A 27,526-nucleotide genomic window follows, 5' to 3' on the forward strand; every position below is an offset into this window, starting at 1 on the left:
CTGTGTGTTATCCATAACTCTCATTTCATTTGTTTTCATCTGTCTATCTGAAAGCATCATGAACTCCATAAACTGTTTGCTTCTACTAATACCCGTAGTGACATATTTCAGGCACTTCTCACTCTTTGCATAAAAAAAGTCCCTCATCTCACCGTTACCTTCCTCCTATAACCTTAAAAGCATGTTTTCTAGTGTTTGACATTTCTACTCTGGAGAAAATATTTTTTATGCATATATGTATTTTTCAGAACTTTAAATCTACAGACAGGTCTCCCCTCAATCTCCAATGTTCAAGGCAGAACAACCCAACCTTTCCTTATAGCCTGTATCCTTTAATCCGGGCGACATTTTCTGCATGCTCTCCATAGTCTCCACATCCTTCCAATAATAGTGCAACCAGGACTGCACACAATTCTCCAAATGTGGTCCAACTAAAGTTTTGTATAGCTGTGGCATGACCAGCTGCTTTTTATAACCAACACCCCTACTAATGAAGACGAACACGCCATATGTCTCCTTGACCACCTTATCCATTTGCATTGCTATTTTCAGTGAACAATGGACTTGGATGTAGTTGAATGATATTTATGGAGTCTAGCATTAACTGTATACTTTCTCTTTTTATTTGACCCAACCCTCCCCAAAGTCCAACACCTCACACTAGCCCGGATTAAACTCCATCTGCCACTTCTCTGCCCATATCTGTAACCGATCTACAGTATATCCTCCAGTATTCTCTGATAGTCCATTACACTGGCCACAATGCCACCGATCTTGGTGTCACCTACAAACTTGCTGATCCACTCATCTACAATTCCTCCAAGTTATTGATATATATCGTAAACCATGGAGGTCCCAGCACCAATCTTGTGAAACACCGATTGTTACAGACCTCCAGTAAGAATAACAGCTTTCCACCCCTACACTCTGTCTTCTATTGGCAAGCCAGTTCCAAATCCAAACTTGCAATTCATCCTGGATCACATGCATTTTTATCTCCTGAATTAACCTACCCTGAGAGACCTTATCAAATGCCTTAATAAATGCAATATAAATAATGTCCACTATGTTACAATCAAAAAACAGCTTTGTCACCTCTTCAATCATGTTTATAAGGCATGACCTGCTTTGTTCAAAACCATGCTGACCTCAGCAGTCCTTGCCTTTTCAAATGTGCATAAATCTTATGCTTGGATATCCTCTCCAATAGTTTCCCTGCCACTGGTGTAGACTCACTAGCCTAGAATTACATGGATTTTCCCAATTTCCCAATAACACATTTGCTATTCTTCAGTCCTCTGGGATCTCACCAGTGCAGGTGAGGAGGACACAGATATCTTTGTCAAAGCCCAGCAATCTCTTCACTTGCTTCTTTCAGTATTCTGGGATATTTGCCATCAGGTTATGTGGACTTATCCACCTTAAAATTCTTCAGAAGACCCAACACTTCCTTCTCCAAAATTTCAAAATGTCCCAGCACAAGCACATGTTTTCACTCTTCTCCAAGTCTTTCTTGTCAGTAAATACTGATGAAAAGTACTCATTTAGCATCTCACTTAACTCCAACTAAAAATATCTTCATTTATCCTTGAGTGGACCTACACTCTCCTTTATTATCTTTTTCCTCTAATTGTAAGAATAAAACGCATTGGGATTCTCTTTAAGTCTGCTCACGAATGCCATGTTATTACCCGAACTGTACTTTCAATGTAGCTGTAGGCCTTTATTTTGCATTGTTATTGTTCTATCTTGATCTGCTTCAATGCATTGCGTAATGATCTGATGTCAGTATGCCAAACAAACTTTTCATTGTATCTCAGTACATGTGACAGTTATAGCAAATTCCAGGTCTAATTCCAATGACTCTTTACCAGAACATGCTGATTGTGAACTCTATTCAGCTGCTTCTTAAACAAATCGCAGATGTCAGACATGTGCTGTCCAACTACCAATCAATGACCTCAAGTCTTATCCCATTTTTATCCTTATTTACAACTATCTGAAAGCTTAATGACTTGAGGTCACTATTCCGAAAATGTTCACCCACTGTCAGATCTGTCACCTGGCCTGTCTTATTTCCCAAAAGCAGATCCAGTATGTTTTCTCTTCTATTTGACTCTCCATATATATTTTCCAGAATCCCTCTTAGATGCACTGAAGAAATTCTGCTCCACCTAAGCATCTGAAATTTAGGAATTTCAAATCACATTGATAACGCTATTGTTCCTGCACCTTTCCCTAATCTGTTTTACATGTCATTCCTCCACCTCGGTGCCTTTTTTTGGGGGGGGGTGCAGCGAGAGCATCTAAAGTATAATCACCAACATCATAATTGTACCTTTCTTATTTTTAAACTCCACCTAAATTGCTTCTGTGGATAGGGCTTCCAGTATGTCTTTGAGTACTGCTGAGACATTCTCTGTCATCATTAGTGTTAAACACCCACCCCCCCTCCACCTCCTTTATCCTCTACACATCGAAAACAACCAAGCTCAGAAACGTTGAGCTTCCAGTCTTGTCCCTCGCACAACCAGGTATCTGTAATGATGATACATAAAATTCTATAATTGAATCAGGATCAGTTTTTATTATTACGGACTTATGTTGTGAAATCAGTTGTTTTGTGGCAGCAGTACAGTGCAAGAGAAGGTTACTATAAATAGATAAATAAAATAGCGCTGAAAAGTAATAACGAGTCAGTGTTCATGGGCTGTTCAAAAATCTGATGGCAGAGGGGAAGAAACTCTTCCTAAAACGTACAGTGTGGGTCTGCATGCTCCTGTATGTCTTTCTTGATGGTGGTAATGAGACGGTGAGGATCCTTAATGCTGCCTTCTTGAGACATTGTCTTTTGAAGATATCCACAATGATGGGGAGAGAGGCTTACGCCTGTGATGGAGTTGGCTGAGTCAACAACTGTCTGCAGCCTCTGGTGCATTTTCAGCCTTCATATGCTTGTCTTTGAGAATTGATATGTGCTCTCCCGACTTCCCCTTCAGAAGTCTGCAATCAATTCCTTGGCCTTGCTAACATTGAATGCAGCGTCACTGTTGCAACACCACTTAATCAGCCGATCTGTCTTGCTCTTGTACGCCTTCTTGTTACCATCTGAGGCTCTGACAACAGCAGTGCCATCTGCAAATTTATAGATGGTGTTTGAGCAGTGCCTAACCATATAGCCATGAGCATAGACGGAGTAGAACAGTGGGCTAAGCACACTTCCTTGTAGTGCGCCTGTGTTGATTATCAGTGAGTATCCCAAATGGGAAGTCAAGAATTCAGTTGTGGGTGCGAGGGGTATAGATGCCAAGGTTCTGAAGCTTGTTGATTAGTACCGATGTGATGATGGTGAATTCTTATCAATAAACAGCAGCCTAACCTAGGTATTGCTGTAGTTCAGGTGCTCCAAAGCTGAGTGGAGAGCCACTGTAGACCAGTTGTAGCAATAGCCAAATTGCACTGGGTCCAGGTCTTTGCTCAGGCAGAAGATTATGCTAACCATGACCAACCTCTCAAAGCAGTTCATCACAGTAAGTGTGACTGCTACCAGGCAAAAGTCATCGAGAGAGCTCACCATGCTCTTTGGGCGCCAATATGATTGGTGCCCTTTTGAAACAGGTGAGAATCTCCAACTGCAGCAGTGAGAGATTGAAAATGTCCAGCTGGTTAGACACAATCATTTTTCAATTTAGTTGGAAATAAAGTTCAGGCCTTAGTTGCAATTGTAGACATACAACGCACAGACAGGCCCTTTGGACATTCAACCACTCATTTAAATTATTCCCATTGTGTTCACTCCACATCCCCCCCACCCCCACCACCACCATTTCAGCTGTCTCTAGATACTACCACTAACATACACTCTAGGGGGCAATTTACATTGGCCAATTGACCTAGCAGCATGTACATTTTTGGATCTGTGGGGAAACCCATGTAGTTTGAAGAAACAAGCAGATTCCACACATTCGGTATAGGCGGTCAGGATTGAAACCAAGTCACTGGACCTATGAGGTAGCAACTTTAACTGTACTGCCTCACAAAGTATCCTTCCCCTGTTCCCTGACAGTGGCAAAGAAGCATTTAACAAGAAAGATCCATCACTTCTGGATTCATTAAGAAATCACGGGTGTTGCATGTTTTATACTTGAAAGAGAAGTGCTCCCTGTGCTTGGTGATGGAAGTTGGCATCAGAGCCCAGCACTGGCGTTAGTCATGCCAGCCAGTTTTGGAGAATGGGAATTAGGGAAACAGACATGAAGGTGTTTTGTGAGTGATAATTCAAAGAATAGATTTCTTTAATGGAGGGATAGGGTAACATATGGATCAGGAAGAGGATAGCTGAACAGAGCAGGAGCGTTTGGGAAATGGTCCATTGGGCTGGTGCCAGGTTGGGCAAGTCTCAGGCATGACTGCAGGTTTCACCATCCAAAGTTGTAGGTATCCTCTTCACTTGCCCACACTCTACTATTGGCACCAACAGATCCAAATTTCATGAAGCTTTGGATGAGAAATGATGTTATCACATGAAATCTCACTGTACTTGCAAAGGGGACTTCGTATGATGTACCAGCTGATTTTCCTAAATGGTGTAATTTGATCTGAGGATGTGATTTGGCTTGATTTTAAATCGGTGCTAAAAAAAATGAGTGCAATCAAATTTCAAGTCAAATAATTCCTTTCTCTTGTTTATCTTTTATACTAATCTTTGTTTATAGAAAGATACCCTTGACTTCTCAGATGTGGAATCTGCACAGAGGAAAATGTATCTTCGTATTAAAAGCTACACAATTGATTGTGATATATTTTGAAACAGATGTAGATTATCGTCTTGGAAAAATGCTTGTTGGCCGTGAATTTACAAAGCATTGCAGTGAGCGTTCTCTAATACCATTAACTCTTGATTAGGCCAAAGGAAATGAGCCATTATTATCTGTATAAGGAATTAATCCACGTGTTCTCAATTGTTGCACCAATCATTATTAAACAAGTCAATAGGAGAACGTGAGGTATTGGTCACCTCTTGTTCAACCTTCAGTTTTAATTGAAGGACAAAAAAAATTGAAAACATATTACCGTACTGAGGTGGCTCCCAGACATAAAGGAATTTTATAAAAGAGCTGATTTTCTCTTTTTGACCACCTAGAGTAATTTAATATTGATGCACCTTCAATTACTCCAAAAGACTGAAGTAGGGTAAATACTGAAAGTCTTTTATTCGCAGTAAAATATGACTTCCAGCATGCTGAGTGTCTGCCCCTGGACTGAGGGGGAAGAGCAGGGTGAAATCACCTTTATTCAGGGGTCTGTGGGAAGAGCCACAGAGGCAGTCAGCAGAGGGGCGTGTCCAGACAGTTAACCCAGTTACAACATATATATATGGTTTACCACATTCACTCTTCCTTTTTTTAAAAGAGTTCTGCGGGGTAAAGTGACTGACAATATTTAAAACAAGTATATTTACAGGTCAAGTCTATCAGGCAGTCGAGTCCATTGCTGTGATCTACGTAGCACCGGTGGTGATTGCGTCGGCTACGGCAGTTTTGCTGGCTCCGGCCTGACTTGAGATGTCAGCATGTTAAGCATCGGTAATCCCTCGTGCATGTGCATTGCACCCGGTGTGGGAGTGTCGTGTGGTGTCTGTGTAGGGCTTGGAGTGCGCAGTGTCTGGTGGGTATATATATCGGTGGGTACGGGGTTAATAGTCACCACGGAGTGTTCACGGTAGGGGCCCGGTGCTCCTGCGGGTGCCAGGTCGCGGATGGAGACCGTGTCCTCCTGCCCATCAGGTAAAACCACATAGGCGTACTGAGGGTTCACATGAAGTAAGTGAACCCTCTCGACCATCGGGGAGTATTTATTACTCCTTGCATGTTTCCAGAGCAGCACTGTCCCCAGGGACGTCAGCCAAGTTGGTAGGGTGGTCCCAGTGGTCAACTTTTTGGGAAAAGAAAAGAGCTGCTCATGAGGGGTGGCATTGGTGGCTGTGCATAACAGGGAACAGATGGAGTGGAGTGCCTCGGGAAGGACCTCCTGCCAGCGGGAGACCAGCAGTCCCTTTGACCTGAGGGCGAAGAGTGTGGCTTTCCACACTGTGCTATTCTCCTTCTCTACCTGTCCATTCCCCCGGGGATTATAGCTCGTGGTCCTACTAGTTGCAATTCCCCTAGCCAGTAGGTATTGGTGCAGCTCATCACTCATAAACGAGGACCCTCTGTCACTGTCGATATAGCATGGGTATCCGAACAGAGTGAAGAGCTTGCGCAGGGCTTTTATAACTGATGTGGTAGTGGTGTCGGGGCAGGGGATGGCGAAGGGGATCCGCGAGTGCTCGTCAATAACGTTAAGAAAGTACACCGGTGGAGGGAAGGGGGCCCTTAAAGTCAACACTCAGTCGCTCAAAGTGGCGGGTCGCCTTGGTGAGTTGTGCCTTTTCGGGTCAGTAGAAGTGCGGTTTGCACTCTGCGCAGACTTGGCAGTCCCTGGTCATCATCCTGATCTCCTCAGGGGAGTAAGGCAGGTTCCGGGCTTTCACGAAGTGGAAAAGCCGGGTGACCCCGGGTGGCAAAGATCTACATGTAGGGCGTATAGCCGATCGATCTACGTGCTGGCGCATGTTCCCCGGGATAGGGCATCGGAGGGCTCGTTGAGCTTCCCAGGCCTGTACATGATGTCATAGTTGAAGGTGGAGAGTTCAATTCTCCACCTCAGAATTTTATCATTTTTGATTTTGCCCCGCTGTTGGTTACTAAACATGAATGCGACTGAGCGCTGGTCAGTTAGCAGGGTGACTTTTTGCTGGCGAGATAGTGCCTCCAGTGCCTAATAGCTTCCACTATGGCCTGGGCCTCTTTCTCCACTGCGGAGTGCCGAATTTCAGGGCCTTGAAGGGTACGGGAGAAGAATGCCACCGGTCTTCCCCCCGGTTGAGGGTAGCAGCCAGTGCAAAGTCGAAGGCGTCACTCTCTACTTGGAAGGGAATGGCCTCATCCACGGCATGCATTGCTGCTTTGGCAATGTCCCCTTTTATGCGGCTGAAGGCCGCGTGGGCCTCAGCTGAGAGGGGGAATATGGTGGACTTGACGGGGGGCGGGCCTTGTCTGCATAGATAGAGACCCATTGGGCGTAATATGAAAAGAAGCCCATGCACCTTTTGAGGGCTCTGAGGGTGTTGAGAAGAGGGAGTTCCAACAGGGGGCGCATACGGTCGGGGTCAGGGCCAATGACTTCGTTCTCCATGACACACCCAAGGATAGCAAGTCGGGTGGTGCCGAACACACACTTATCCTTGTTATAGGTGAGATTGAAAGCTTTGGCCGCTTGGAGAAATTTTTGGAGGTTGTTGTCATGATCCTGCTGGTCATGACCGCAGATGGTGATGTTATCCCAGATATGGGAATGTGGCCTTCAGTTGGCACTGGTCCACCATCCGGTCCATTGCCCTCTAGAAGACAGATACACCATTCGTAACACTGAAGGGGACGCGCAGTAATTGATAAAGCCTGCCGTCCGCCTCAAAAGCAGTGTAAGGGTGGTCCACCCGGCGGATGGGGAGCTGATGGTAAGCGGACTTTAGGTCTATGGTCCAGTACACCTTGTACTGTGCTATCTGATTGACCAAATCCGCGATGCAGAATAGGGGGTACGCGTCGAGCTGCGTGAACCTATTGCTGGTCTGGCTATAGTCCACCACCATCCTATTCTTCTCCCCATTCCGACTGTAAATAAAATTGATGCACCTTCAATTACTCCAAAGATTGAAGTATGGTAAATACTGAAAGGCTTTTATTTGCAATAAAATATGACTTCCATCACGCTGAGTGTCTGCCCCTGGACTGAGGAGGAAGAGCAATGGCGAAATCACCTTTATGCAGGGGTCTGTGGGAGGAGCCACAGGGGCAGTCAGCAGAGGGGCGTGTCCAGTTAACCCAGTTACAACATATATATATGGTTTACCACAAATATGGATTGTCTTGCTCTTCTGCAATGGTACATTTTGGAGGCTGCTATTCCCACTCTTTTGACTACCTACAATGAGTACCCCAATGTTGGGTTTAACAGAATGTAATGAGCAAAAGCTCATAAAAACATACATCTGTTGTAAGATTTAACCCAGTCAGGAAGGTGGTGCCAGTAAGTGCTGAAGTGAACACTCACAGCATGCCGGAGGAACTCAGCAGGTCGGGCAGCAACCCGGAAACGATGAGTCGACCTGCTGAGTTCCTCCAGCGTGTTGTGAGTGTTGCCTTGACCCCAGCATCTGCAGAGTATTTTGTGTTTACGAAGTGCTGAAGTGGATAGCAAAATAGCCCCTCCTCTGCTGGAGGCCTGGAAGAATTTAACATCTGACCTCATCAGTTTTACATCTGAACCTGATGGCACTGGCCACTAAAGGAATGCACATGAGCGATGTCCGGCAATCAGCAAGTGCTTGTGAGGAGATTAGGAAGGTGGTTTCCTCAAAAACTGGAGGCATTCATCTGTATTTATTTTACATGTCTAATTGTTTACCCAGATCCATTCCAAGATGGGCCTAGAGAGAAAACCAGAATATTCCCCATCCAGGTATCTGGTTAAAAATGCAGTTGCAGTTGAGTCCAAGTGATTTGGTTAGAGGCTGATGTGCATATCTGAGGAAAGGCATTTTGGAGCAAAGCAACATCTCCTTCATTACTGCAAAACCAATAGAACTGGTTTGATAGGAAGATAATCAAATAAAAATAAATAAATGTAATCTTCCTAAAATTAATTCATTATAGATCTATGCTGATTTTTAGGCAATTTTTGTAAGTGCTGCAGCAATTTAGGATGAGAGAGATTCCGTGATTAACATGAAAAACAGTGGGAGACTTAATGTAATAACCAGATCTTAATTTTTTAAAATTATTTTTAATTGTTTCTGTGGGGGAGGGAGAAAGTTAACTCTGTCTATATCTCATGAAAAGTAATTCAATGATTTACAATCTATTACTAGTTACAATGAAATGGCCTTGGCAAACTGAACAGTGATAATAATTTGTGAAAATATAGAGTAACTCCATATTTCAAATGTAAAATCTGCTTAGTTGAAGTTCATTCTGGGATTGAATAAATAATATTGCCAGGGTTTTGATAGGATGTGAAACAGTTGACTCTTGTTTTGTTCCTATCTTTCTTTAAGTAGATTTGTCATTTAATGCATTTGTTGAAATTACATTTGTAACAGAAGGAGTTGAGCTCTTGAGACTGACCTCAAAGGCATGAAATTTATCTTGGTGTTATGGGCAGTTTTTATCTCAGAATCAACATAATTTATTTGGCTGAAGTGCAACATATTGTGCATTTTATGTACCATATATAGTTTATTGTATCAAAACAGCCCTTCATGTAAGAAGTGGCTTTCCTGTTCTACGACAGTTATGCATTGGCTTTTTACACCACATTGATTATCTTCAATGTAATCTCAATGAATCTGATTCATTGATGAAAGGGTCTTGGGCTGAAACATCGACAGTTTATTCATTTCCATAGATGCTGCCTGATCTGCTGAGTTCCTCCAGTACTTTGTGTGTGTTACTCTTACTTACATGTGTTCTAAAACTATCCTTAGTACAGATCTTTCTCATGCAGAGCAGTGGTACAAATAAACAGCTTAGTGAAATAAGAAGCTGCTGCTTGGATGGCAAATTTAAGTTGTTTGAAAAAGAAGGCTGGATTCTACAAAACTACAGTATGAGCTATCCTAGAGCAGGGATCCCCAGCCTTTTTTGCATTGCGGACCGGTTTAACACTGACAATATTCTTGCGGACCAGCCGACCGATGGGGGCGGGGAGGGGCCGCGGTGTAGGGTTGCCAACGGACAAGAGTAGCAGTCAAATACATTGTTTACCCAAAAAGACTACAATGACCATGAAGCCTTGCACGGGCACCAGTGTGCATGCGTGTACGTGCCGATTTTCTTCCCTTCAAATCGTTTTTGGCGATTCTGTTCGGGGGGGGGTGGGGGTGATGTTAATCACGACCGGAATATCAGTGATAAGTAGCTAATACACTCAATTTCGTTTCTAAAAGGGTTTATCTAACGAATTTAATATTAAACACACAGCGCATATTTTCCTCACATGAATATAGTGATAAGTCAATTATCAGGGGAGGACAGGGGAGCTTGAAGTAAGTGTTGAACGAACTTCCAGTAGAAGTGGTAGAGGCAGGTTTGATATTATTATTTAAAGAAAAATTGGATAGGTATATGGACAGGAAAGGAATGGAGGGTTATGGGCTGAGTGCAGGTCGGTGGGACTAGGTGAGAGTAGCGTTCAGCACGGACTAGAAGGGCAGAGATCACCTGTTTCCGTGCTGTAATTGTTATATGGTTACATAAGTAAGTTAATAGCATCATAACATTTTAAGTATCGTTTGGATATTAAACACACAGCACATATTTTCCCTGTATGAACATATTAAGATCATTGCAACACCCAATATCGCTGAATCAGTGGGAGCCCTGGGCTTGTTTTCCTGCAACAAGACGGTGTCATTGAGAGGTGATGGGAGACAGTGATACTCGAAGGAGGTTCCTTATGTCCAGTCTATTCCGCATTTTAGTTTTCGTTGCATTCATCGCAGAGATATGTTGGAAATGGAAGCAACGTTTTCAGTGCTTTCATGACTATCTCAGGATATTTAGCCTTGACTTTGATCCAGAATGCCAGCAGAGATGTTATGTCAAACATACTTTTCAGCCCGCCATCATTTGCAAGCTCGTGGAGCTGATCTTCTTCCCGCACTGACATGGATGACGCGTGCGTAATGACCTCGCGTGCGTAATGACTCAACAGTGGGCGTAACAGGGAATGAGGAAAGATGCAGCTGACTCATATCACCAAATCATATTGTTTCCTCGCGGCCCGGTAGCACACGCTTTGCGGCCCGGTGGTTGGGGACCACTGTTCTAGAGTACTTTTGGAAGTGGTTTGGTAAGCTGGCATTTTTGTGAAGTCATATGAGTGCATCATAGTGAAGACAGTCAGTTCTAGAGATTTTGCCAAAGCAAATTATGTCTTTTTAGGTTTAGTTTGGTCTCATGATGGATTTATGTGCACAAACCCAAAGCGTAATAAATGAGGTTAAAGAGCTGTAGGTGCTTTTGGCTGTATGCAATCATGATGTGATAACAGAAACATGGCTAAAAAGAGCAGGTCCAGATGCTAAAATGTTCTCAAAAGGGTGTAAAAGAGGTTGTAGGGAAGGTGATGGGATTGCTTTAGGAGAATGTTGGAGAGAAGGGATATTCTTGAGCAGTCAAGGATTGAATTTATTTTGTTTGAGTTGGACAGAACAACAGAGGAACATCTACAATATTGTGACCTTTTACTAGGCTATCATCTGGTGAGAAAGATATGAAGGAGCATGGGGGATCTTCAATGGTCCTATTAAGACTAGAATATCAATGAAAGAAAAGGCAAGCAGGGAAAAACAAATCATGTTCAGAAGAGCTTTTTGATCAGTGCATTTCTGGCCTAGTGAGCAAGGATACTTTGATGATTTGCTCTTATAGGAAAAGGTGAAGTATATGTGAGGGAACATTTAGAGAGCAGCAATCATACTATCATAAACATTACAACAGCTCTTGAAACTGAATTAATGTTTTATTTTCTATTGGAAAATTGAGAAATAGGAGATTTTTGAGGAGGTGGTACCTACTCTGTGTCTGAACCTGGCAACAGGAAGATGTGTAGAACAGGTACTGATATTCCCAGAAGTACACAACTGACGTAGTTAGTAGTGGATCGGTAGATGTTAAGTCAGCGGATAATAAAGGTTGTTATACCAAGTAAACTGGTAGTGCAAACAGTTGAACTGATTGGGGATCAGATTGCACAAAGTGAATTTGAACGGTGATTCAAAAATGAAGAATGCTGATATTCAACTAAGAACTTATACTGGAGAAAAGATAATGCCTGTGGGAATGACATTCGTCACAGTGAATTGCAACAACCAACAAGCCACATTGGGCTTGTATGTGGTAAAATCAGGAGCACAGACATTGTGAGGATGTGACTGGCTGAGACAACTACAACTTGATTGGAGATCCACCTATTATTTGTGTGCCTCACCCTGCAAATGAGTCAACTGAAAGCAATTTAGAAGGATATTGGATGATGCTACAACACTGTTCAAGGATGGCATTGGAAAACTCAAAACATATCAAGGGTAAAATAGAGCCTAAAGAAAATGCCACACCCAAGTTTTACAAAGCCCCTCCAGTTCCTTATAGCATCTGCAGCAAAGTAGTCAATGAGCTGGATCACATGGAGGCTGAAGGACTTCTTTTCAGAATTGAGTGGAGTCTATGGGCAATACCATTCCCAGTAGTCAAGAAGAATGGGTCTGTCAAGATGTGTAGTGATTTTAAGGTTACCATCACCCAGAACTGAAAGTCAATCAATACCCTCTGCCCAGGATGGACAATACCTTTACAAACCTTTCTGGAGGGAAACATCACCAAAGTAAACTTACCTGAGGCTTACCTACACATGGAGATGGAAGAAGAGTCCAAAGTGTTTCTCACCATAAATACACACAAAGGGCTTTATTGCTATATTAGACTTATTTTTGGAGTAGCATCTGCACCTACACTCTGACAGAAAGCTGAGGACCAGGTGCTGCAAGGCTGCCAGGTACTCATTGTTACTTGGATGACATCATTGTTACTGGTAAAGGATGACAAGGAACGTCTCCAAAATCTCAAGACAACATTAAAAAGATTCGAAGATTATGGGCTCAGAGCTGAACACAACAAGTGTGAATTCTTTAAACCAAACATTGCTTAATGTGGCCGCACCATTGACGCACAAAGATTATGCAAGTATGCTGAGAAAGTTCAAGCAGTGTTGGATGCCCAAAGCCAAAGGATGTGTCACGGTTGTGGTCCTTTTTAAGATTTATCAATTACTATAACAGATTCCTGCCAATCTCCTTGACCTCGGGAAGAAATGGCAATGGACAAAACAGTGTGAGGTGGCTTTCTAAAAGGCAAAGAAAATGGTGGTATTAGACTCTGTATTCTCACTTTATGATCCATATAGACCAGTGAAGCTCACCTCGTGGTATAGGTGCAGTCATGTTACATGTTTTTGGTGATATAAGTGAAAGCCCCATAATCTTTCCATCATGTTTGCTTACTGCTGCAGAGAAAAAATTATGCACAGATTGACAAGAGAAGCCTTGAGCCTGGTTTGGGGTGTGGACATTTCAAACAGTACCTGTATGGGAGAGAGTTTACCCTCATTACTGTTTATCAACCACTAGTATCTATTTTCAATCCATCAAAGGCTGTTCCGCTAACAGTGGCAGAATGAATGCAGAGGTGGACTCTTTTTCTTAGAGGACACAATAACACGCTTTAATTCAAGAGGATGATGAATGGAAATACTGACAGATTGACCCATTTACACTTGGAAAAGGAAATATCTGAAAATTTTAAAGAAGAGGACACTCCTCTTGATAGATTCTTCTTAATACAAATCAATAGTCTCCCTGGCAAAGATGATCCAAAGGGAAACTACAAAAGATGCCACACTGTCTCAGATCTATATGGCCACCCAAGTGGCAGGAATATGCAGCAGAAATTCGAGTTCCCCCATTTTTTACCAATGCAGGGATGAACTCGTCCTTAGTGGAGAGTGCCTTATGTTTGGATTGAGAGTTGTTTTAACATCCAAGCTGAGGGCAAGTGTTGGAGGAGCTACATGTTGGTCATCTAGGTGTAGTCAAAATGAAAGCAAATGCTCAAAGCTTTGTCTGGTGGCTTGAGATAGATCAGCTTGCCATGCGCCAATATGTCCAGAAGAAAGGTGTCCAGAGCTGTCAGAACCACTTCCTGCAGTCCCAGAGTCAATTCCTACAACCACTACAGAGAAGACCCCAAAACCTGAGATTGTTTCACAGCCACGTCTGTAAATTTTAAATCTTTTTAAATTTTAAAATTAAAAATTTACTATGCTGTGGATGTTTATATAGCAGTTGTATTATATAGTATACTCTGTGTGTGTGTGAGTTGACATATATTCTATACTGAGTTGGAGTTTATAGCTAAGCAGGAAGGAATGTTATGTATTTAATATTTCAGTAATATTTGAGCAATATTATAAATATATTGTTTGATTAAGCATTCTTTGTTTGCCTACATAATTCATTACAAGTTATACATAAAAGTAAGTGAATGACGTACGTCATCATGCTACCACATCACAAGTGCACACTTGCCTAAAGTAAAAACTAAAACAAAAGCACACATCTTCCTCCCTGCTCCATGTTTTCTTTTTCTATTTGTTTTATGTTTTGTTGTTACAAAACATAACAGGTTGCAGATTTCACCTTCTCCATCTTGTCTTGAGCTCCTGCTGTGCTAGACATTTCCCAAGAGGAGGCTGGACAGATGGAAAGTTTAACTTAACGTATCTTGTTCTTGCAATCTGGAAGTGAGGATAGATTCCATTATTTTGCTGACAAGAATGGAGAAGTAATACAGAATCTCAGTTTAGTAACAGGCAAGAAATGGGAGTCCAGCAGGTTCTTAATCACTCCTGGCTTCAATGGTGATCAGTGCAGTGGTAGTTGCACCCTGTCTAACCAGGATTCAATTACCTTAAATAAATTAAGTTGGAGAATTGGAAGATTTCCTGATCATTGAGTTTAACAATAGAATGCTTGAAGGACTAATGATGGACGATTCCAGTGGAAGTGAATTCAAAGATTTTAGAATTTTGATTAATTGAATTTCAACTACCCTTTAAATACGTGCATATTTATAGAAATAAATACCATTTTGTTAAATCCAAAACAGTTTTCTGTGTAGAGGTGATAAAAGTTTACTTATTTGTTCAGAATTCTTGTGCTTCTTTCCAGTTTCTTCTGATTTTCCATAAAGCAGCCGCAGGCGAGTTGGAGGAAGACAGTGGGTTGATGGCTCTTGCCAGACTTTCAGAAATCGACGTTTCCACTGAGGGAGTTCAAGGTGCCAAGAACTTCTTTGAAGCAAAGGTAAAGTCTAACTTGGGCCAAATATTTCAAGTCTGGAAAAGAACTCTGGTAAAACCAGCTATTTCAAAATTGCAGGCCAAAGAACTGGTCAGGTAACTCTTGGAATGGCAGAGTTCTCATTTTAAAAGCTTCATTTCTGACTGTAGACTTTGACTGTTGTTGATCTGTAATTGAGCAGCATGCAGCCAGAGTTTATAATTTTATCCCATCACACAGCCCAGCTGTAGATTACATGATATTCACCGGAACTCGTTACATTGTTAAATTCAGACCATTCACAGCATGTATACTAAATGCATCATTCATTGGCCTGAATCATTAACTGTCTTCCACCTCCTACTTGAATTGTGTATTTCCTGTATTTCTGTTTTATTGCACTCTTTGGTTCAGATAAAGTGCACCCTCACAAGAATTTACAAGTTGGTGAACATACTCAGTATTTTCATTCTGGAGGTACTTAAAGCCTGTAAGTGTCTTTGGTATCAGTGCCTCAGACAGTGGAGTTGCAGGGAAAGAAATACCCACACTTTGAAACTGGGTTTGACCTCATTTTGATGTGCAGAACTATTTTTGAGTTTTTCTCTAATGCGGATTTGGATCTTTAACAAAAAATAAGCAAAATTGGCCAAACATTTAAACACCTGACAACATGCCATTGTGGTAGCTTACACAGAGAAAGGTACCGAATCAGAGATCTTTAGGACACAGCACTTGGAATAAGGTATCAATCTTTAAAGACATGTGCCCCAAAAACACACAAGGACCACCCAGGGGACTTCAGGTATGGTGAAAGAGCATCTAGATTTTGGTAAGAATTGAGAACATTGTCATCAGATGAGATAAGTACCAGAAAGAAGTTCCTATTTGCCAAGGGACTAGGAGACCCATTGAGAATCAAGTACTCCCAATCTCCCCTTAATTCCAGAATCCATTTGAGGGAATCTCCACTCAGTCAAACAACACATAATTTTCATGTTCTCACAGTAAGCTGTAGACCACTGAAAGTAGTTTCAGTAAGGCATGTTAGTAGTTGAATCAGGAATCCATTTATTGTTGCATTTTCAGTGTAGCTGCACCTGCAGTGTGAAGGCTTATTAAATGTCCACTAACTCCCCAGTGTGATCACAGGTATCCTATTTTATTGATGATCATGGGAATGTGAAACACATTGCCTAGTTGCTTCAGGGACTACAGTTCCCATGCGGGTATTGCTTTTTACTTCTACTTGACTGTAGCAGCAAACATTGATCCAAAATCAAAACTGTCATAACGGGGGCGCTGGGAGCAGACCCAAATGCAAGACACAGACACTGAAGTACTAGGAACAGGACTAGGTCTGTAAAGAAAGCAAGAGAAGTGGGGAAGAAATGATGCTGGACAAGGCACAGGCCCTGGACGAGACTAGGATACCGGGCCTGGGCTAGGACTAAGACTAGGAGAGCAGGACCAGGACAAGGACCTTGGAACTTGGAACCTGGACATGGACTCCGAGCCAGAGACTGGGCAGGGTCCCAGAACCTGGGTCTTGACTCGGGCTCTGACCCCGGATCTAGGCGAGGACAGGACAAGAAGTGGCAACAGGACTGGATGTGAGACTCCTGGACAGGGCGAGGGAACCCCAACACCGGCCTGGGCGAGGTACTCCTGGGCTGGGTGAGGCACATGGACAGGACGAGAACACGAAGCCTTGACTTGGTCGAAGGAGAACAGGAACGCAGGGCCTTGGTTGGGGGAGAACAGGAAGGCAGAGCCTTGGTCAGGAGAGAACAGGAAGGCAGAGCCCTGGTCGGGGGAGAACAGGGAGGCAGAGCCCTGGTCGGGGGAGAACAGGGAGGCAGAGCCTTGGTCGGGGGAGAACAGGAACATGAAACACAGAGCCGGAACCCATCCTTGGGAACAGGACTTGGGGCCAGGGCTCTACACAGAGTAAGGACCTCTCCTAGGGAGCAGGACGTAGGGCCAGGACTCATACACAGAACACTGAGAGACAGATCTCCATTCAAGGTGGTGGGAAATGGCCGGACCTACCCAGCGGAGTCGAGGGGACAAAGAGACGGTTCCCAACACAAGATAGCGACAAACGGCCGGACCTACCTAGCGAAGGCGTGGACACAGAGACAGTTCTCAAGTGAAGATATCGGCAAACGGGCGGACCTACCTAGCGAAGGCGTGGACACAGAAACAGTTCCCAACTCAAGGTAGCAGCAAAAAGCCGGACCTACCTAGCGAAAGCGAGAACACAAAGAGACAGTTCCATATCTGGACACAGCAAGGCCCCGATCTTGCCCTGGCGGTTTAACCTGATGGCGTTACAGGCGAGGACAGAGGTGAAGTAGAAGGCGAGGCTTCAGAAGGAAGGAGAAGGGGAGGGAAGTGAACAGTCCAGCAAATGAAGCTGAACCCAGAAGCTATTTATGCAGCCAGCCTAAAATGAGAAACATGTGTCTCAATTAAGGCACGCAACAGGACAAGGGAAAACCGGAAAACCTGGAATACCAAACAATGGACTGGACCGTGAACTGGAATGCGGACTTCACGGACCAGACCATGAAAGTCCCCCCCCCCCCAACCGAATGGGAGCCTCCTGGTGACCAAACAGGCAATCTCAGACTATGGACGACACAGGCAGGTGGGGGGCATACAACAGGAGAGAACCCAGGATGGCGAGAGTAACACGACAGTGTCTGTGTCTCTGGGTCTATGCTTGGCTGGACTGTTCTGTCATAACGGGGGCGCTGGGAGCGGACACAAATGCAAGACACAGGCACTGAAGTACTAGGGACAGGACTAGGTGTGTAAAGAAAGCAAGAGAAGTGGGGAAGAACCAATGCTGGACAAGACACAGGCCCTGGACGAGACTAGGATACCAGGCCTAGGCTAGGACTAAGACTAGGAAAGCGGGACCAGGACAAGGAACTTGGAAAATGGAACCTGGACAAGGACTCCGAGCCAGAGACTGGACAGGGACCTGGAACCTATGTCTTAACTCGGGCTCCGACCCTGGATCTAGGCAAGGACAGGACGTGGCTACAGAACAAGGAGTGGCAACAGGACTGGATGTGAGACTCCTGGACAGGACGAAGGAACCCCAGTCCCAGGCTGGGCGAGGCACATGGACAGGACAAGAACACAAAGCCTTGACTTGGTCGAGGGAGAACAGGAATGCAGAGCCTTAGTCGAGGGACTACAGGAATGCAGAGCCTTGTTTGAGGGAGAACAGGAACACAGAGCCTTAGTGGAGGAACTACAGGAACGCAGAGCCTTGGTCAAGGGAGAACAGGAATGCAGAGCCTTGGTCGAGGGAGAACAGGAACATGGAACACAGAGCCGGGACCCCTCCTTGGGAACTGGACTTGGAGCCGGGGCTCTACACAGAGCCAGGACCCCTCCTAGGGAGCAGGACGTAGGGTCAGGACTCATACACAGAACACCGAGAGACAGATCTCCACTCAAGGCAGCGGCAAACGGCCAGACATACCCAGCAGAGGCGAGGACACAGAGACAGTTCCCAACTCAAGGTAACAGCAAACAGCCGAACCTACCTAGCAAAGGCGTGGACACAGAGACAGTTCTGAACTCAAGGTAGCGGCAAACGGCCGGACCTACCTAACGAAGGCATGGACACAGAGACAGCTCCCAACTCAAGGTTGCGGCAAATAGCCGGACATACCTAGCGAAGGCGAGGACACAAAGAGACAGTTCCAAACAACGAAAAGCAGTTCCTTATCCAGACACAACAAGGCCCCGATCTTGCCCTGCGGGTTGAACCTGATGGCATTACAGGTGAGGACACAGGCGAAGGTAGCAAGCGAGGCTTCAGGTGAAGGTAGCAGGCGAGGCTTCAGAAGGAAGGGGAAGGGAAGGGAAGGGATCAGTCCAGCAAATGAAGCTGAACCCAGGAGCTATTTATGTAACCAGCCCAGAATGAGAATCACGTGCCCCAATTAAGGCAAACAACAGGACAATGGAAAACCGGAAAACCTGGAATACCGAACGATGGACCGGACCGTAGACTTCACGGACCAGACCACGACACAAAACAATTACCGGCAGCCTGTGACAAAGTTGTTATACTTGCATGACACTCCCACAGCTCCAAAGATTGTTCCAAAGAGTTGAATTCCTTATTTCAATCCATTATTAGCAATTAGCAAACATACAATTAAGCATTATTGAGCACTATCTCAACAGTCAGCAAAGATATGACCTCCACCAGTCCCAAGCTACAAACTGCTACGAAATAAGCACAAATATGCAACTACCTCTCTGCTACCTTGATTAAGAGTTTCTCACTACATATGAGGAGTTTTAGGCGTGAAACCTTAAATGCTTCTCTTTCCATTGATGCTCTCTGACCTCCCATATATTTTCAGCACTTCCTTTAAATTACTCCTTTTGTGAATACAGTTCCTCAGTGTCTTTGATGCAGTGGCAAGCAACACACTGGAAAACATCACTGGCATCTCCCGAAGTTTCTATTGCAACAAAGTTCAGAATCATTGTGACTTTGACCTCCACAGAAAGAGCATTCCAGACATAGGAGTGTGGCTGATGATCTTTCCCCAAAATATCGTGTATCTCAATGATGACAGCGTTCGCAATCCTGAGCATGTAAACACACTGCTTAGCAGTGTGGTGTGGTAGCTCAGAAGGCTCTAGTGGAGGCAGCTCTTTGGTTCTCTACCCTCTGACACTGAAATCTCACCTAGAGTGACTGGCTATTGCCATAATGATACCCAGTCATTGGAGTGCTGCTACTGATGTCACTACTGAGGCTCCCATTGCTAAATCTTGGAGTGAAAGTTCACTGTTGTATATTCTGTGAACTTTGGTAGGCATTAAGATTGACCACAGACTGCTTAATAGCTGCCCAGCAGATGCTCCAATGTCAGCAGATTGCAATGGCTCATTGTTTTTATTGAAGCGACATTATCCACTGAGTTTTGATTTTCTCATGTGCTGCGATGATTGTAGGTTGCACCCATCCACTCCCAATTCCTATGCCAAAGAGCAGAAATGGCTATTTAATCCAGAACTGATTCTGTGTGTTCTAATCAGGGCAAAATTGATGTGCCTGATCAGCACTTAAAAATGGATGCTAATTGATACAATCTCTAACATTAAACTCTGGTTTGCAGTCTGTTAGAATCACACCTGATCAGGATAAAAATACTGTTTTATAGGAAGAAGAAAAATGAATTATAACTCAATATCAATACCTGGTCATACAGTTTTAAATCCAACTTGATTAGCATCAAGAACCCCCAGCATCCCTATAATGTCAGAATCCAGAATTCATTTCTCATATTTCAGACATCTTTTTTCATTGCTTTAATCTGAATAATTACCACCCTTTAGACCATAACATGGTGTACCCTTTAGACCATAAGGTGTAGAAACAGAATTAGGTCATTTGGCCCATCAAGTCTGCTCTACCATTCGACCATCATCGATTTATTTTTTCCTCTCAACCCCAAGCTTAGTAATAAAACAGTTATAAATGTCTCTGTGATATTGCTTTTCTAAACTTCAGCAAACAATATCTGCATACCTCTGCAGAATCATTATTCAGTTGAGACTTCTGGTTGAGTTGAAGAACAGCACATTGTTTAGGGTTTGAAGGAGTTAGTTTTACTTTAATCAGGAAACAAATCCTTATTATTTTAAATTTTACTTGCATTTGTTTTCAGGTTCAGGCACTGACAACTGGCAGTAAATTTGAAGCTGAAATCAAAGCTGAACAGGAGCAACGTAAGCGTATGGAAGAGGAGAAGAAGCAGAGAAGAGCAGCTTTTAAAGAACTGAAAGCTGCATTTCAGTAAAAAAAAAGGCCTTAGTCCCATCAAGAACAACTACTTGTACAGATTTATAAAGTGTAGAACTAAATCCTAACAGCTGGACATTTAAAACTTGCACTAAGTGACTGTTTCTTGGCTGCCACTCTATTTTAATTTTATCCAAAATCTAGCCATGTTATTTTTTTAAGCTATCTAACTGATTTGATACTGTATACAAGCCTCTAAATTGCACTTATACTAGCAATGTGAGGAAATGACAAATTCTGCTCGTCAATTAGGAGGTTGTTTGCAGTTGCCTTTCTCCTGATCTGTACCGTAAAATCAATGGCTCAGGGCTTTGCTTTTGGTAGATTGAAACATCTCTTAGAAATGCTGCACTAAATTATACTATTTGAAGTATTTTTGAGTTTTATCTTTTGTAGCTCTTTTTATAAGTATTTCATTTGGGAACAACTGTAGACTTTAGATACAGGCTATTTACTTTCCTCGGTGTTATTTGTGGAAACTGCTTTTTGTGCTCTAAGCAAATACTTAATCCAAAAATACAATATTTTAACAACCTAATCTGCAAAACAATGATTACATACTTAATATAGTGTAGCCACTTCAAAAAATGTTAATATTGTATCAATATTAAATTAAGTCCTGCTACAACTAAACATTTTACATTTTGATAGTGTTGAAAATACATTGTATATGTAGGTTTCGAATTTTTTTTTAATTATTCAATATACTGGTTATACAAAAATTGTGAGCATTGTGAAAAAGTACAATAAGTGTGTGAACTCTCTGTAAACTTTCTGATGATTATACACAGTGATTTTCCAATAGGTTGTTTGACTTTAGCCTGATTCATTCTTAAGAAGTCTTAGCATACATGTAAGCACAGTAAACCATCATATCAAGGCTGTCTTGGGCATTCCCAATTTTACCCCCATGACCTGACTCAGCATTGTGCAAAAATTGTCAACTGTATCAATACCATATGCAATGCAACTTTACCTTCCTTTCAGATAGAGGAAGTCTCATATAATATAGGACCGCTGGAATTCTGCTTGTTCAGTAATAAGAACCTGCTAATGACCAGGCCAGTTATTTTTGGCCTCCTTTCAGTATGGTGTTGCCTGGAATGTTTTGTGCAGCTGCAGATTAGCTAATAGTTATCACTAAAGCTCCTAAAACTCATTAAAACAGAGATCAGAAACAAACCTCTTCGAACATTTCTAAATCATGTGTTATCTGATGGGGATTACAAATGAGTTCCTCCACCACATAGATCAACTTGCCGTACTTCTGGCCTGGCCTTGCCGAGATGCCTCAGGTTGTGTACTATTCTGTAAGGTTACATGTGCTGGTCACTCTACGCACTCCTGTAATTTTTGAAACCTGCAAACAGTAAATGACATAAATTACTAATTTCACAAACTTTGATTAAAAAATTCAAGGGATGTTTCTCTTTAAACCTTTTTATGGCAATGTCGAGAGTATTGTGTGGAAGAAGACTGACTTTTTCACTCGGACATATGATGATATTTTAATGTTGTATGGGGTATCTATTGGACCAGAAGCACAATTATCAGTACGACCCTACTCCTGTACCAGGATAGAATGAATAAGTGTGATGGCTGTGCACCAGGGTGCTATGAAATTTCTTGTTCACATGAAGCTTACAGTTTATATTAATAATATAACAGGTAGTAATATACCTGTTATATTACAATAAATACAGTGACAAGCACAAAACAACAGAATGGTGCAATTTGTTATTGCAATCTGAAATAGTGCAAAAAATGTTAAAATGGTAATAGCATAATAACCACAAGAGGTTGAAGAAAACAAGGTTTGTTTATAGTTCTAATAAAATGTAAAAAAAATATGATGTAATGAGAAACGTCCATTTTGCAAATGCTTAACTGTGCAATTTGATTTTTGAGAATTTTAAAATTGCTTGATTTTCTGGTTTGTATTGTAAAGGATTATTCCTCCTATTCCTCTGTAATATTTCTTCCTCCACGTTTTCCACCTTGGATGAAATTTGACTTGTACATATCTACAAATAGATTTTGGAAGTGCTGTTTTGCTCAAAAAGCAGGTATCTGGCGTGACTACAACCTTTCCAAAGAAAGGGCAGTAGATGGCTTTGAGAAGTGAACTAGTGAACTAATCAGCTGGATTATAAATAGTTCAAGACCAGAGCAGGGCAGGGCAGGGTTTAAGTAGAAAAGTGGAAGAAAGTGATGGGTATTTATAAGCAGGGTCTAAAATCAGAAATGTTAAAGCTGCTGCATATTGTTATTCAATATACTGGAAATTTGCAAATTGATTATCTGGAAATTATTTTGGGGAGGAATAATCCTTGCAATCTGAGAACAGAATTTCACTCTTGTATGTGTCACAAACAGGAAATAATCATATTGCCACCTCTTCTAAAATTCAGTCCCATTGACCTGAAACACGTGCACTAGAAGATGAAATTCTGAGTTTCCAATTCTTTAACATTGTGTTTTAATATACAACTGTTTGTGCTATTTAAAAAATATATTTTGAAGTAATAAAATAAATACTAATGATCTTCCAGTGTGAATCATTTTTGTTTTTTTTTGCACTTTGATGTTAGTTCTGAACTCAGAATGCACTGGCCTTTCTTTCTAAGGAAACAACTTTAGCCAATTAAAATACTGATATACACTCAAAATGCTAGAGGAACTCAGCAGACCAGGAAGCGTCTATGAAAAAAAGTACAGTCGACGTTTCGGGCCGAAACTTCAGCTGTACCTGCCCTCAGGATGAAGCTTTTCATTCTAGAACAAAGGACATGTCCTCCTTTTTCAAAGAAAGGGGCTTTCCTTCCTCTTAACATCAACACTGCCCTCAACCGCATCTCTTCCATTTCACGCACATTTGCTCTTACTCCACCCTACCAGGGATAGGGTTCCTCTTGTCCTCACCTACCACCCCACCAGCCTCCACGTGCAACACATAATTCTCCAGAACTTCCACCATCTCCAACGGGATCCCACCACCAAGCATATCTTTCTGCTCCCTACGCAACTCCCTTGCCCGTTCATCCCTCCTCACTGATCTCCCTCCTGGCACTTATCTTTGCAAGCAGAACAACTACTACACCTGTCCCTACACTTCCTCCATCACTACCATTCAGAGCCCCAAACAGTCCTTCCGGGTATGAGTCTGTTGGGGTCATACATCGGTGAGGTCCAACATAGATTGGGAGACCTCCGAGCGCCTCCACTCTGTCCATCAGAAGAAGTGGGATCTCCCAGTGGCCACCCATTTTAATTCCACTTCCCATTACCATTCTGACATGTCTATTCATGGCCTCCTCTGCTGTTACGATGAGACCACACTCAGGCTGAAGAAACAACACCTTATATTCCATCTGAGCAGCCTCCAACCTGGTGGCATGAACATTGACTTCTTGAACTTCCTGTAATGCCCCACAGCCGCCCTCTTCACCATTCCCCGTCCCCTTTTTCCTGTCTCACCTTATCTCATTGCCTGCCCATCGCCTCCCTCTGGTGCTCCCCCCGCCTTTTCTTGTTTCCATGGTCTTTTCTCCTCACCCATCGGACTTTCCTTTCTCCAGCCCTGCATCTCCTTCCCCAATCAACTTCTCAGCTTTACTTCATTCCTCCCCACTCCCTGTGTCACTTTGTGTTTCTATCTCCCTTCCCCCATTTCTTAAATCTACTCCTCATCTTTTTTCCTCCAGTCCTGCTGAAGGGTTTCGGCCCGAAACATTGACTGCACTCTTTTCCATTGATGCTGCCTGGTCTGCTGAGTTCCTCCAGCATTTTGTGCGTGTTGCTTGGATTTCCAGCATCTGCAGATTTTCTCTTGTTTAAAATACCGATATTTCCATTTGTGTAGCATGTACATCATGGTTGAAGGTACAGTGTGTACTTACAACACCTCTTCATGTTCTGAGGAAGAGTCTTGGCTCAAAATGTCAAATGTTTGTTAATTTTCATGGATGCCGCCTGACTTGCTGAATTCTTCCAGCAATTTGTGTATGTTATTCCTGTTGAGGTAGAGACATCGGAAGTTAGTTTCACAGTATTTGTTTTTCCTACCCAGAAGTCTAGCCTATTTGTCTTTGATGCAAAGAGTAAACATCAAGAGCAGAGAAGACCAATTCCTAATCCTTTGGGGTAGTCTGTTCTGAAGGAAATACACTTGTTTTTCTTTGTCCCAAAGAGGTCATGCTTGAGATATCAGGTGTCAATGCTTTGGAAATCCAACTGACTATTTGTTATGCACATGTAAACTAGGTGAGGATTTTCTAACCTCATTAACATACAATGCCAACTTGGAGGCAAGGTAGCAACCCATACCATACCTTGTTCAGTGAAACAGAAAACTTTGCAAGTTGGGGCCAGTTTCCACATAAGCTCAAGGTGAAATGTAAGGTAATACCCCGCATGAATCTGATATTGTTTGTAATTTGAACTGGTTACCATTGGACCAGGTCACATGCTCCAGCTGTAGGATCCTCTTCAGAAAGTACAAAACTTAGGACAACTTAAAGGAAACCTGTGCCAGTGTCGAACAGTAGGTTATTTTGCCAATCACGAATTTTCTTATGCAACATCTGTTAACCATCTTCAGATCTAGGCCACTTAGCTTGATCAGTGACTGCTGAGTCATTCTTGATGATAGACAAGAATGGTTTCTAATTCCACAGCATTTGTAATGCCATTTCTGTAGAAATACAAAACAAAAGCTATAGACATGCTTTGAAGAAATTGAAAAATGCAGACACAATATCATTATATATTATGCTATGGTGCTTAATACAAACGTCCATGAACATTTTTTTGGATTTCTGCTTAAATTTTAGGCTTACACAATAGTTTTCTAACCAAGTGTATTGGAAAACAAGGAAAAACTGCAACTTCCCTGCTATCTGGGATTCCAGGTTGGATGTTTCACTGGAAGGTAAAATCTATGTTATTCATCATTGTATCCTTAAACATTAGAGTGAGCCCCATTCTAATTCATTTCCTGCCAGATCACTTCAACTTCTTTAACCTTTTCTGATACACACTCAGTGGCCACTTTATTAGGTACCTCTTGAACCTGATAGAGTGGCCACTGAGTGTATGTTTGTGGTCTTCTGCTGCTGTAACCCATCCACTTCAAGGTTTGACATGTGTGTTCAGAGCCAGTCTTCTGCACACCACTGTTGTAATGCATGATTATTTGAGTTACTGTCACCTTCCTGTCAGATTGAATCGCTCTGGCCATTATCCTTTGATCTCTCTCATTAAGATTAGATTAGATTAGATTAGATTCAACTTTATTGTCAATGTGCTGAGTACAGATAAAAAGCCAATGAAATGCAGTTAGCATCTGACCTGAAATGCAAAGAATAGTGTTATTTACAAAATAACTGCAAATAAAAAAAAGTGCTACAGCACACAAATATACAAGTACTGAGACAGTACAATACGGATGCAATACTGCTTAGCGCTGTGATGAGAGGTTCAGCAGTGTCACAGCCTCAGGGAAGAAGCCTTCCTGTGCCTGCTGGTGCGGGAGTGGAGGCTCCTGTTAACAAGGTATTTTCACCCACATCACTTTTGCTCAACGGATTTTTTTCCTTTATGTTTTGCACCGTTCTCTATAAATTCCAGAGACTTGTGTGTGAAAATCCCAGGAGATCAGCAGTTTCTTGGATATTCAATCATTCAACAATCAAAATCACTTGGATCACAGTTCTTTCCCACTGTGAAGTTTGGTCTGAACAACAACTGAACCTCTTGATCATGTCTGCATGCTTTTCTGCATTGAGTTGCTACCACACGATTGGCCGATTATATATTTGCATTAACGAGCAGGTATACTGGTGTACCTAATAAAATGGCCACTGAGTGTTGTAGTTTTTCTTCTGAGTCACTGTGAGTATCAATAAAAAAAAACTTAATTAATGGAAGCATCACCAAATTTGAAATGAGAAAAGGTGAAAGAAGAAGTGAGTGAATGTTAATTGACCACATATGAGTATTTTTAAAACAGTTGATTTAAGACAATTAAAATAAAGGAAAGAAATCAGCAGGAAGATTTATCATTATGTTTAAAACTATGGGATGAGTTTTAATAAATGCAAAAGAGAACTATTTTCAATTTAGGACAAACCAGAGAGGAAACTACAGAAAAGTAATTGAATAAAAATAAGCTAGAGGGAGCTAAGGAATAAGCAGTACAAGGGAGAAAGCTGTTTCGTAATTGTCCTTTTATTGTGCAAGACAGGTGTTTGGAGACTATTGTAAATTTCTGAACTGTACTCAAGGGTGGAGAACTTTGACTTTAGAACTGAGTGTGAAAAGGGAAATTTTTTTTCCTCTCCTGTTCTTAATATTAGGCCCATGATCCTCTTCCATCATTCAGTTCCAAATCTCTGTAAATACTTCAAAAGAAAGTTCTTTTTAAGGTTATTGTTCCATGTTCTGGACTCCTCCAGCAGAGAAGATTATTTTTATACCCGTCTTGACAACTCATTTAACTACTTCAAACACTTCAATGATGTTATTTTAATCCTCTGAACATATGGCATGAAATGCTTAGACTGTGAGTCTTACTGTCAGAATTGAACCCTTTTACCCACTGTTGTATTTAGATGAACCTGAACCGTGCGTCTCCAATGCTAATAGATTGCGTAATGCCCAAACTGAATGCAGTGCTCCAA

General features: G+C 42.3%; 1 protein-coding gene across 2 annotated transcripts in view; it reads left to right on the top strand.

The window, feature by feature from the left end:
- The window catches only part of LOC134345392 (EF-hand domain-containing protein D1-like), a 137,520-nt gene extending 114,128 nt beyond the window's left edge, over positions 1-23,392 (top strand). For both annotated transcript variants that reach the window (XM_063045981.1, XM_063045982.1), the window contains exons 3-4: positions 14,888-15,022; positions 20,713-23,392. In XM_063045981.1, coding sequence (XP_062902051.1) covers positions 14,888-15,022; positions 20,713-20,844 — 267 coding nt within the window. In that variant the 3' untranslated portion in view covers positions 20,845-23,392. The remainder of the gene's footprint in view (positions 1-14,887; positions 15,023-20,712) is intronic.
- Positions 23,393-27,526: the final 4,134 nt, after the last annotated feature.

Source organism: Mobula hypostoma, chromosome 4 (genome assembly GCF_963921235.1).
Source record: "Mobula hypostoma chromosome 4, sMobHyp1.1, whole genome shotgun sequence".
Taxonomy (NCBI): domain Eukaryota; kingdom Metazoa; phylum Chordata; class Chondrichthyes; order Myliobatiformes; family Myliobatidae; genus Mobula; species Mobula hypostoma.